At 48.9% G+C, this 12952-nt stretch overlaps 1 protein-coding gene across 5 annotated transcripts in view; it reads left to right on the forward strand.

Annotated features, from left to right (window-relative positions):
* nfixb (nuclear factor I/Xb) overlaps window positions 1–12952 on the forward strand; it is a 506674-nt gene that overhangs the window by 240775 nt on the left and 252947 nt on the right. For all 5 annotated transcript variants that reach the window (XM_080216733.1, XM_080216732.1, XM_080216734.1 and 2 more), the window contains one exon: window positions 401–463. In XM_080216733.1, coding sequence (XP_080072859.1) covers window positions 401–463 — 63 coding nt within the window. The remainder of the gene's footprint in view (window positions 1–400; window positions 464–12952) is intronic.

The following is a 12952-nucleotide window of genomic DNA, read 5'->3' on the forward strand; positions in this document are numbered from 1 at the left end:
TTGCCACATGTATTGAGATACAGTGTAAAGTATTGTTTCTTGTGCTCTACACAGATAAAACATTCCGTTCATAGAGAAGGAAAGGAGAGAGTGCAGAATGTAGTGTTACAGTCATAGCTAGGGTGTAGAGAAAGATCAACGTAGTGAATTTAATGATCAGCCGTGGTACCGTGAGCAGGCTCGAAGGGCTCAATGGCCTCCTCCTGCTTCTGGTTTCGATGTTTCTGTGTTGTGTAGCACTCTGCCCGCCCCCCCCTGCTGTCAGAGATCGCCCCCCCCCCTCTCCCCCTTCCTCCTCTGGGTAGACCACACCTGGGCGTTGAGCACCTCAATGTTTGGTTGATGGAAAGGCGACAGACAAGCTCCCAGTGCTGACCACCCATCTCTTTTCATCCCACAGAGACAGGACAATCTGAAAGCTCGAACCAGCAAGGAGACGCAGATGTCAAACCACCGCCCAATGGTAAAGATCACCGTTTACACACTGCTCAGACTCAAACGCTAGTTGGGTGGCGGGAGCGGGGGGGCGGGCACAGTAGGCAGATAGAGATTACAGTACCGGGCACCTCAGACGTGGGATGCAGGCTTCTACAGGGTATCTCTTTGAGTTGGCATCTCAGGGTGGCAGCAGTGCCCACATGGTGCCAGCTGTGGTCTCATAAGTGTGGAGGCTTCATTCATTGAATCCCTACAGTGTAGAGGAAGGCCATTCGGCCCATCAAGCCTGCGTATCTCTCTGACAGAGCATCTCACCCACTGCGTCCCCCATCCCTGCCCTATCCCCTAACCCCATACATTTACCATGGCCAATCCATCTAATCTACACATCTTTGGACACTAAGGGGCAATTTACCATGGCCAATCCACCTAACCTGCACATCTTTGGACACTAAGGGGCAATTTAACGTGGCCAATCCACCTAACCTGCACATCTTTGGACACTAAGGGGCAATTTCGCATGGCCAATCCACCTAACCTGCACATCTTTGTACACTAAGGGACAATTTAGCATGGCCAATCCACATAACCTGCCCATCTTTGGACACTAAGGGGCAATTATGCATGGCCAATTTGCCTATTGTACACAGTTTTGGACACTAAGGGGAAATTAACCATGGCTAATCTCCCTATCCCGTACATCTTTAGACACTAAGGGACAATTTAGCATGGCTAATCCATCTAACCTGCACATCTTGGGGCAATTTAGCATGGCTAAGTGGAGTGGCTATGCTATCTTGCCCCTTAGTGACCCGCGATGTGCAGGTTAGGTGGATTGGCCATGGGAAATGAGTGCCGTTATGGGGATAGGGTGAAGGGGCGGCTTGGGTAAGATACTCTGTGAGATAGTTGGTGCCAACTTGATGGACTGTAAGGATTCTATGATTCAGCAATTGAATCCACCAGCCTGCACATGTTTGGACACTAAGGACCAATTTACTGTGGCCAATCCCCCTAACCTGCACAGCTTTGGACATTAAGGGGCAACTTAGCATGGCCAATCCCCCTAACCTTCACATCTTTGGACACTTAGGGGCAACTTAGCATGTCCAATCCCCCTAACCTTCACATCTTTGGACACTAAGGAGCAATTTACCATGGCCAATCCACCTAACCTTCACATCTTTGGAGACTAAGGGGCAATTTAGCATGGCCAATCCACCTAACCTCCGCATTTTTGGACTGCGGGAGGAAACCGGAGCACCCGGACGAAACCCACAGAGACACGGGAAGAACATGCAAACTCCACACACCAGACCCAAGCTGGGAATCGAATCCACTGTACCATGAGGCAGCAGTGCTAACCAATGTGCCACCATGCCGCCCGAGATTCTTTGACCACAATTGTGCCAATTCATACAAAACGACTTCTGCTTATCATAGTGTTGTTTGCCCTTTGAGGAGCCGCAAACAGAAATAGGGTGCATGTAGACAGTTCCACGCAAATATCTGGACTCCACTTCTCACCCATGTTATCTTCTGCTTGAGTCAAAAATAAAACGCTTGCCAATTTGTCGGGGGGGATATAAATCTTAGAAATGTCCCTCTGACTCTCCCAAACCGCTGGTGATCACAACTCATCCAAGACATCACTCAATCCTGATCGGTAGTTTTTCTTTGTACAAGGTAACCTCTCCCCCAGTCTAAAACTGGCCCAGTTGTGGTTTGAAGGAATTCAGTTAGTCCGCATTCATCTCGCTAGTTCCAGAACTCCATTATCTGTCTACCCTGGACCCAATCTTGTGTGAATCAACACCGTGACCCCTTTTCCTCATGAACTCACTCAGTGGGGACACACTGTCACTTTAACCGCAAGCTGCATTATTTTATGGACCTCATATCGACTCCCTCCCACGTCGAGGCTTCTTGGATGTATTAAGCCCCCAGCTCCGTCAGCCAATCTTGATTAGTGGGATGGTTCAAACTGGGAATTAGTCTCCTGACTCTCCTCTGCAGCCAACCCCTGAAGGTTTCCATTTGGCCTTCTCAAAGCTTCTTTTTTAAGTTTATAATTGGGCTGAGAGGCATCCAGTGGTCACACCACAAGTCGTAAGTTTGTTTATGTGTCCCAAGTAGGCTTGCATTAACACTGCAATGAAACAAAAAGATCAATTGCTGGAAAGTCTCAGTAGGTCTGACAGTATCTGTGGGGAGAGAATCGAGCCAACGTTTCGAGTCTGCATGACCCTTCGTCCCTCTGACGAAAAGTCACCCAGACTCAAAACTCTGGCTCTGTTCTCTGTCCACAGATGTTGCCAGATCTGCTGAGATCTTCCAGCATTTACTGTCTTTGTTTCGGATTCCAAGTCCGCAGTATTTTGCTTTTATAACACTGCAATGTAGTTATTGTGAAAATCCCCTAGTCGCTACACTCCTGTTTGGGTACACTGAGGGAGAATTTACCATGGCCAATGCACCCTAACCAGCACGTCTTTTGGACTGTGGGAGGAAACCCACACAGACATGGGGCGAACATGCAAACTCCACACAAATAGTCACCCAAGCTGGGAATTGAACCTGGGTCTCTGCTGCTGTGAGGCAGCGGCACTAACCGCTACTGGCTTCTTGGACTGCTGGAGATGTCAACCAATCAGGTTGGCTATTGGCTTTCGAGGGCGGGACTTTCTCCCAATGTTAAAGTTTTAAAGTTTATTTATTAACACTGCAATGAAGTTACTGTGAAAATCCCCCTGTTGCCACTCTTCAGCACCTGTTCGGGTACACGGAGGGAGAATTTGGCACCTAACCAACACGTCTTTCGGACTGTGGGGGGGGGGGAACCGGAGCACCCGGAGGAAACCCATGCAGACATGGGGAGAATGTGCAGACTCCGCACAGACAGTGACCCAAGCCGGGAATCGAACCTGGGTCCCTGGCACTGTGAGGCAGCAGTGCTAACCACTGTGCCACCGAACCATCCAACATTGTGGTGTTAATGAAAGCTGACCTGTGACACTAATAAATAAACATTAGGAAAAAAAGGACCTATTTCCCAGGAAGAGCTAATTTGATAGTGATCTTTAAAGTATTTATTACTCACAAGTAGGCTTGCATTAACACCGCAATGAAGTTACTGTAAAAATCTCCTAGTTGCCACACTCCTGTTCGGGTACGCTGAGGGAGAACTTAGCATGTCCAGCGCATCTTTCGTGGGAAGGAACCAGAGCACCTGGAGGAAACCCACGCAGACACGGGGAGAATGTGCAGACTCCACACGGACAGTGACCCAAACCGGGAATCGAGCGCAGGTCCCAGTGCTAACCACTGTGCCAGCACAACATTGTGGCATTAATGAAAATTGACTCATGACACCAATAACCAAATGTTAAAAAAAAACAGAGGTGGTTCTCAGAAAGCGTTAACTCGATAACAATCTGTAGGCCAACGCTCCGAATCCAGAGAGGCACAAGTTCTTCGGCATCCCTCTATTCCCCAGCTCCTATACTCTATGAGGCGGAGGAAGGGAGGGACTGAGGATAGGTGAATATTGAGATTGGAGTGAAGGAGGTTGAGGGCAGCAGGAACCTCGCTCTTTAGAAGACTGAAAGGCATAGCTAATGCGGAGATAAAGAGATCATTTCAGTCAAACGGCGATGCCAGGGTGCAGAGATGGAATTGCGAAATTAGCAGCCACGTTGCCGGGGAGTCGGGGGTTCAAAGAATGTCGATCCCCATCGGGTTAATGCAAAACTCTCCCACCGAGATGAGTTAACACTGCCACTGCTTTAAAAAAAAAAGCAGCTGGACAAATATTGAGCTTGAGAGGAGGCCTGAATGTTGTACCGTGTCCAGACAGCAGTGATCAGATCGCCATACAGTAGCCCTTGTGGTTATGTCACTGCATGAGTAATCCAACAGGACATGAGTTCGAATCCCACTGTGGCAGCTTCTGAATTTAAATTAAATTAATCAGGATTTCTTATTCATTTGTGGGACATGGGTGTCGCTGGTTTGCCAGCATTTATCACCCATCCCTAGCTGCCCTTGGAGGGCAGTCGAGAGTCAACCACATTGCTGTGGCTCTGGAGTCACATGTAGGCCAGACCGGGTAAGGACGGCAGATTTCCTTCCCCAAAGGGAACCAGATGGGTTTTTTTGACAATGGTTTCATGGCCATTTGTAGATTCTTAACTCCACATTTTTTAATTCTAAATTATATACAAAGAAATTGGGTGCATTAAATGGAAGCTATTTTTTAATCCATCACCTACTGTTTAGTAAAAGTCTTTAGTGCAGATTGGTGTGCCACACACACACACACACACACACACACAGTCCCTTCACTAAGACTTTTTAAAAATTGAATTCAAATTCCACCATCTGCCGTGGCAGGATTCGAACCTGGGCCCTCAGAATATCGGCTGAGTTTGTAGATTAATCAGGGTGGCACAGTGGCACAGAGGGCAGGACTGTGGCACAGAGGACTGCACGATGACACAGAGGGTGGCATGGTGGCACAGTGGTTAGCACTACTGCCTCATAGCGCCAGGGACCCAGGTTCGATTCCCGGCTTGGGTCACCGTCTGTGTGGGGTCTGCACATTCTCCCCGTGTCTGCGTGGGTTTCCTCCGGGCGCTCCGGTTTCCTCCCGTGGTCCAAAAAAATGTGCTGGTTAGGGTGCATTGGCCGTGCTATATTGTCCCTCAGTGTACCCGAACAAGGGGACTAGGGGATTTTCACAGTAACTTCATCGCAGTGTTAATGTAAGCCTACTTGTGACACTAATAAATAAACTTTAAAAACTTAATAATCTGACGACAATAACACGAGGCCAGAGCCTCCCCTGAAAATTAAAAACACACTGACAATAAATGTGCCCGGTAAGTGTAAAAACCATCTGGTTCACTGATGAGGGAAGGAAATCTGCCGTCCTTACCCGGCCTGGCCTACATGTGACTCCAGATCCACAGTGATTGTGACAGTGAAGGTCAGTTCTCACCTCTGAAATGGCCCAGCCAGCCACTCTGTTGTAATCAAGATGGCGGCTCACCTCTACCTTTTCAAGGGCAATTACATAGAAACGGAGAAAATGGGAGTAGACCCTTCGAACCCGCTCCGCCATTCATTTTGATCATGGCTGATCATCAAATTCAATATCCTGATCCCTCGCTTTCCCCCATATCCCTCCATCCCTTTAGCCTCAAGAGCTGTATCTAATTTCTTCTAGAAATTACACATCGTTTTGGCCTCAACTACTTTCCGTGATAGTGAATTCCACCAGCCTCTGGGTGAAGAAATTTCTCCTTGCCTCAGGTGCTAAAAGGTATCCTCAAACTATGACCCCCCCTCGTTCTGGACCCCCCCCCCCCCACCATGGGGAACATTCTTTCTGAATCCACCCTGTCTCATCCTGTTAGAATTTTATCAGCTTCTATGAGATCCCCTCTCACTCTTCTAAACTCCAGTGAATATAATCCAGTCAGGAGAGAGTAGCAATTTCTGGTGTCAGTCACATCCATAACTAGTGAGTGAATGAGCATAAGATAAAGATCCCACAATTCGCTATTAGTCCTGCGTTGACTGGATCATCCTTGGAATGCACGTGGAATGCTGCTTGTCGGATGGTTTGATCCCAATGCCCTGGAGTTGGACTGAGTTTGCCCAGTGGCGATCGGGGGAGGTGATGGCCTTGTCGTATTATCGCTAGACTATTCATCCAGGAAGGGCGGCACAGCGGTTAGCACTGCTGCCTCACAGGGACCTGGGTTCGATTCGCAATTTGGGTCACTGTCTGTGTAGAGTTTGCACATTCTCCCCGTGTCTGCGTGGGTTTCCTCCGGGTGCTCCGGTTTCCTCCCACAGTCCAAAAGACGTGCTGGTTTGGGTGCATCGGCCGTGCTAAATTCCTCCCTCAGTGTTACCCAAACAGGTGCCAGAGTGTGGTGACTAGGGGATTTTCACAGTGACCTCATTGCAGAGTGAATATAAGCCGACTTGTGATTAATAAATAAACTTTATTGTTCTGGGGACCCGGGTTCGAATCCTGTCGTGCAGACGGTGGAATTTGAATTCAATAAAAAAAATCTGGAATTAAGAATCTACTGATCATGAAACCATTGTTGGAAAAACCCATCTGGTTCACTGATGTCCCTTTAGGGAAGGAAAGTCCCTGTTTGAGTGGAGTTTGCACATTCTCCCCGTGTCTGCATGGCTTTCCTCCAGGTGCTCTGGTTTCCTCCCACAGTCCAAAGATCTGTGAGTTTGATGGATTGGCCATGCTAAATTGACCCTGGTGTTAGGGGAATTAGCGGGGCAAATATATTGGATTATGGGAATAGGGTCTGTTTAGGATTATAAAACCATAAGACACAGCAGCAGAATTAGGCCACTTGGCCCATCGAGTCTGTTCCACCATTCAATCATGGAGGATATTTTCCTCATCCTCATTCTCCTGCCTTTTCCCCATAATTCCTGATCCCCTTATTAATCAAGAATCTATCTATCTCTATCTTAAAGACACTCAATGACCCGGCCTCCTCTGGGGCAAAGAGTTCCACAGATTCCCCACTCTCTGGCTGAAGAAATTCCTCCTCATCTCTGTTTTAAAGGATCGTCCCTTTAGCCTGAGGTTGCGCATTCTGGTTCTAGATTTCCCTACTATTGGAACCATCCTCTCCACGCCCACTCTATCCAGACCTCGCAGTATCCTGTAAGTTTCAATAAGATGCCCCCCTCATCCTTCTAAACTCCGAGGAGTGCAGACCCCGAGTCCTGAACCGTTCCTCACACAATTGCGGTCAGTCTAGGCTCGATGGGCCGAATGGTCTCCTACTTGCAACTTGCCCCGTGACGCTTTCCAAAGGCCGGGGTCCGTTGGCGATCCAATCCTGACGGGGCTTTGTGCCCTGCCGCGTCTTGGCCCTTCCACCTGATAATCCTCTTTGGTGTGGACTCAACCGTCCGCTACCCAGGTTAACAAATCCTTTCCAGGGAACAGAGGGGGGCCCTCCCCACCCACCAGGACCGGCTGCGGAAAGTAGGCCGGGTGAACAATGCGTTTCTGCGTCCCGTTGACAAATCCAAATTCCAAACTGAAACCTCCCAGCCCGCCACGTGACAGGCAGAAACAGAAACTCAACAGGACTCGCCACACAAACGCAGCGGCTACCAGAGCAGGTCAGAGGCTGAGTAACTCACCCTCCTGACTCCCCCAGAGCCTACCCACCATCTACAAGAGCTGTTGGAACATATAAACTCCCCGGGGGCTCTGCACCGGAAGATGACAGGGGGGGTGGTGGCTGGAAAATTCTAGGCAGAGGCTGAGTCCTGTGGGATGGATTATTCCAAAACTTCACCACCCTCTGAGTGAAGAATCCCCCCCTTCTTCTGGGTCCTGAGTGGTCTATCCCTTGTTCTGAGACAATGTCTCCGGGTTGTCGACCATTCTCTTCCTCCCCCTCCTCCTGCTCCTCCTCCTCCTCCTCCAACCCCCTCCTCCAACCCCCCCCCAACTAAGGGAAACACCCTTCCTCGCTGGTTGATTTTAGGAACCACAGAAACATTACAGCACAGAAACAGGCCTTTCGGCCCTTCTTGGCTGTGCTGACCCATTTCTCCTCCGAGTCCCACTGACCTGCACCTGGACCGTATCCCCTCTCATCCATGTACCCGTCCAAGTTTTTCTTACACGTTAAAAGTGAGCCCGAATCTTGCTCTTTGTGAGTCATCTTCACAGCCAGCTCATGCGAGAGTCGTGTGCCTTGTTTGCGTGCCTGACGTGAACGGCTCATGTCTCGCTTGCGTAGAAGAGAGTGCAAGAAAGACCGCTGTGTACCTTCACAGTGGGTCAATGATTAGGACAGCACGGTGGCACAGTGGTTAGCACTGCTGCCTCACAGCGCTAGGGGCCTGGGTTCGACTCCCAGTTTGTGAGTGTGTGAAGTTTGCACGTTCTCCTCGTCTCTACGTGGGTTTCCTCCGGGTGCTCTGGTTAGGTGCATTGGCCATGCTGAATTCTCCCTCAGTGTACCCCAACAAGAGTGTGGTGGACTAGGGGATTTTCACAGTAACTTCATTGCAGTGTGAATGTAAGCCTACTTGCAACTAATAAATAAACTTTTAGCTTTAACATCCACCAGAAACTCAACTGGACTCGTCACTAAACATAGTGGCTACAACAGCAGGTCAGGAGTTAGGAATACTGTGGTGAGTAACTCACCTCCTGTCTCCCCAAAGCCTGTCCACCATCTACAAGGCACAAGGCAGGAGTGTGATGGAATACTCCCCACTTGCCTGGATGGGTGCAGCTCCAACAACACTCAAAAAGCTCAACACCATCCAGGACAAAGCAGCCAACTTGATTGGCACCACATCCACAAACATCCACTCCCTCCACCACCGACACTCAGTACCAGCAGTGTGTACCATCTACAAGATACACTGCAGCAATTCACCAAAGATCCTTAGAGCTTCCAAACCCACAACCACTTCCATCTAGAAGGACAAGGGCAGCAGATACAATGGGAACACCACCTGCATGTTCCCCTCCAAACCACTCACCATCCTGACTTGGGAATATATCGGCTGTTCCTTCACCGTCGCTGGGTCAAAATCCTGGAATTCCCTCCCTAACGGCAGTGTGGGTCAACCCACAGCATGTGGACTGCAGCGATTCAAGATGGTGGTTCACCACCACCTTCTCAAGGGGCAACTAGGGATGGGCAATAAATGCTGGCCCAGCCAGCGATGCCCATGTCCCACGAATAAATAAATCAAAAAAAGAGGAGTAGGCCCCAAACTCCGACTCCAAATAATTTACACCCTGGTTCCTCTTTCCAAATTCCATCTTTCTTGGTCCAACCTTTTCCAAATCTATGGCCTCTAGCAAATGTTCATTCCTCCAATAATAACGCGTTATGGGAATATCTATCCCTGCCCCCATCCTACCCAACAATTCCCAACTCTCAGTGATGTAGTCAGGCCTCCATATGCTTGCCCACTGAACCTCTCCACTAAAACCTCACCGTACGCCTCGCTTCTCCGGGAACCATCGAAAGTTCTCTCCCATTTCCTGATTGTCATCCCCTGACCACCGAATCATGCACAGAGAGAGGCCATTCAGCCCATTGGGCCTGCTCTTTTGAGGTGACCCATCCAGCCTGTCCCGTTCCCCTGTTCCTTTCCCCCTGGACCAGGAGGCTTCTGCTTTTTGAGTCTCTATCAAATCACCAGCTACGATTCGAGTCTGCCCTCAGTGCCTTCCCAGATCGCGACAGTGCGTCACACGACAGAAAAGCTTTCATTATGTTTGCCTTCGAGTCCCAGCCATGCAGAAGGAGGCCATTCGGCCCAACAAGTCTGCACTGACTTTCTGAAAGAGCATCCCAACCAGGCCCTCCCCTCTGCCCTATACCTGTAACCCCATGAATTTAGTATGGCCAATCCCCCTAACCTGCATATCTTTGGACACTAACATAGAACATAGAACAGTACAGCACAGCACAGGCCCTTCGGCCCTTGATGTTGTGCTGAGCTATGTTCAAACCCAAGATCAAGCTATCCCACCCCCTATCATTCTGGAGTGCTCCATGTGCCTATCCAGTAACTGCTTGAAAGTTCCTAAAGTGTCCGACTCCACTATCACAGCAGGCAGTGTATTCCACATCCCAACCACTCTCTGAATGAAGAATCTACCTCGGACATCCCTATTATATCTCCCACCATGAACCTTATAGTTATGCCCCCTAGTAACAGCTACATCCACCCTAGGAAATAGTCTCTGAACGTCCACTCTATCTATCCCCCTCATCATCATATAAACTTCTATTAAGTCACCTCTCATCCTCCTCCACTCTAAAGAGAAAAGGCCCAGCTCCCTCAACCTTTCCTCATAAGACCTACCCTCCAAACCAGGCAGCATCCTGGTAAATCTCCTCTGCACTCTCTCCAAAGATTCCACATCCTTCTTATAGTGAGGTGACCAGAACTGAACACAATATTCCAAATGTGGTCTCACCAAGGTCCTGTGTAGTTGCAGCATAACCCCCATGGTTCTTAAACTCAAACCCCCAGTTAATAAACACTAACACACTATAAGCCTTCTTCACAGCTCTATCCACTTGAGTGGCAACCTTCAGACATCTGTGGATATGAACCCCAAGATCTCTCTGCTCCTCCACATTCCTCAGAACACTGCCGTTGACCCTCTAATCCACAATCAAGTTTGTCTTACCAAAATGAATCACCTCACACTCATCAGGGTTAAACTCCATCTGCCACTTTTCGGCCCAGCTCTGCATCCTATCAATAAGGGGCAATTTAGCATGGCCGATCCACCTAACCTGCACATCTTTGGACACTAAGGGATAATTTAGCATGGCCAATCCACCTAACCTACACATCTTTGGACACTAAGAGGCAATTTAGCATGGCCAATCCACCTAACCTGCACATCTTTGGACACTAAGGGATAATTTAGCATGGCCGATCCACCTAACCTACACATCTTTGGACACTAAGAGGCAATTTAGCATGGCCAATCCACCTAACCTGCACATCTTTGGACACTAAGGGATAATTTAGCATGGCCAATCCACCTAACCTGCACATCTTTGGACACTAAGGGATAATTTAGCATGGCCAATCCACCTAACCTACACATCTTTGGACTGTGGGAAGAAACCAGAGCACCCGAAGGAAACCCACGCAGACACTGGGAGAACGAGCAAACTCCACACAGGGAGTGACCCAAGCCGGGAATCGAACCTAGGTTCTGAGGGTGTGAGGCAGCAGTGCTAACCACTGTGCCACCGTGCTGCCCAATCCCAAAGGCAGAGGGTTAAACAACGCTGGGACTGCGATGTCTTCATCGTGAGCACGGGGAGAGTAAAAAGATTTTTTTCTCTCAGGAAGAAGTTTGTGACCTTAAATATTCTCCCACTTAACTGGGTCAACAAATGCCTGTAGAAAGGGACACAGTCTGCCAAGAAACCCTTATCTGCTTTATCTAAATGAGCTTTTAAATGAAGGTTGCCCAGATGAACAGCCAAGTGCTTTAGTCTAATATGCAATCTTGGGCCTCCAGAACACAAATTAAAATGTCTGATGGCCCTTTGCCCTCTTGTGGCGCTTTGATGTGTAGCACGGGGTAATTGTAGGTAAGGGAGAGGCAGCGAGTGTAAATGGACTGCCGCTTGCTGTCTGCGATTGAGTTCGGGTACCGTGACACTTCGCCAACAACAGAAATCTGCATTTATGCAGCACCTTCAGAGTGCTAAAATACCCTTAGGTGCTCCACAATCAAATAAACTACTTGCGCACAGGAGGAGGTATTCAGACAAGTGAACAAAGTTTACAAGTTTATTATTAGTGTCACAAGTAGGCTTACATTAACACTGCAATGAAGTTACTGTGAAAATCCCCTCACGGCCACACTCCGGCGCCTATTTGGATACACCGAGGGAGGATTTAGCACGGCCAATGCACCCTAACCGGCACGGCTTTCGGAAGGAAACCCACGCAGATACGGGGAGAACGTGCAGATTCCGCACAAACAGTGATCCAAGCCGGGAATCGAACCCAGGTCTCTGGCACTTTGAAGCAGCAGTGCTAACCACTGTGCCACCGTGCCGTCCCAAACGTTTGTTGGGGGAGAGGTAGGCTTTAAGGAATCCCTTAATGCAGGAAGGAGAAATGGAGAGGTTTAAACAGAGAATTACAAAGACACATGGCTGTATAATCCAATCATCGGAAGGTAGATTTAGCACTGACGAACACTCAAGATGTGTTTAATCCTGTGGGCTGTCAGCCAGTCAGCCAATTCCTGTCACCACCATACTGTACAATACGCAATTTAGTTATTATTCATGTTTTTTTTTCTTTGTTTCGCAAAGTTATTGTTTTACATTTCACCTCGCATTTCTATTTGGTTTTCTCTCTCTGCCCCAGCTTCCCATCGGTATGCTGTCCCCTTCTCAGTGGGGCATGTCTCGGTGCTTGGCACTGCTTCCTCACAGCGTCAGGGACTCAGGCTCGATTCCCGGCTTGGGTTACTGTCTGTGTGGAGTCTGCACGTTCTCCCCCGTGTCCGCGCGGGTTTCTGCTGGGTGCTCCGGTTTTCTTCCACAGTCCAAAGTTGTGCAGGTTAGGTGGATTGGCCATGCTAATTGTCCCTTAGTGTCCAAAGGTGTGCAGGTTAGGGTGGATTGGCCATGCTAAATTGTCTCTTAGTGTCCAAAGATGTGCAGGTTAGGCGGATTGGCCATGCTAAATTGTCTCTTAGTGTCCAAAGATGTGTAGGTTAGGTGGATTGGCCATGCTAAATTGTCTCTTAGTGTCCAAGGATGTGCAGGTTAGGTGGATTGGCCATGCTAATTGTCCCTTAGTGTCCAAAGGTGTGCAGGTTAGGGTGGATTGGCCATGCTAAATTGTCCCTTAGTGTCCAAAGATGTGCAGGTTAGGTGGATTGGCCATGCTAAATTGTCTCTTAGTGTCCAAGGATGTGTAGGTTAGGTGG

Source organism: Carcharhinus amblyrhynchos, chromosome 33 (genome assembly GCF_965287045.1).
Source record: "Carcharhinus amblyrhynchos chromosome 33, sCarAmb.v2.hapA, whole genome shotgun sequence".
NCBI lineage: Eukaryota > Metazoa > Chordata > Chondrichthyes > Carcharhiniformes > Carcharhinidae > Carcharhinus > Carcharhinus amblyrhynchos.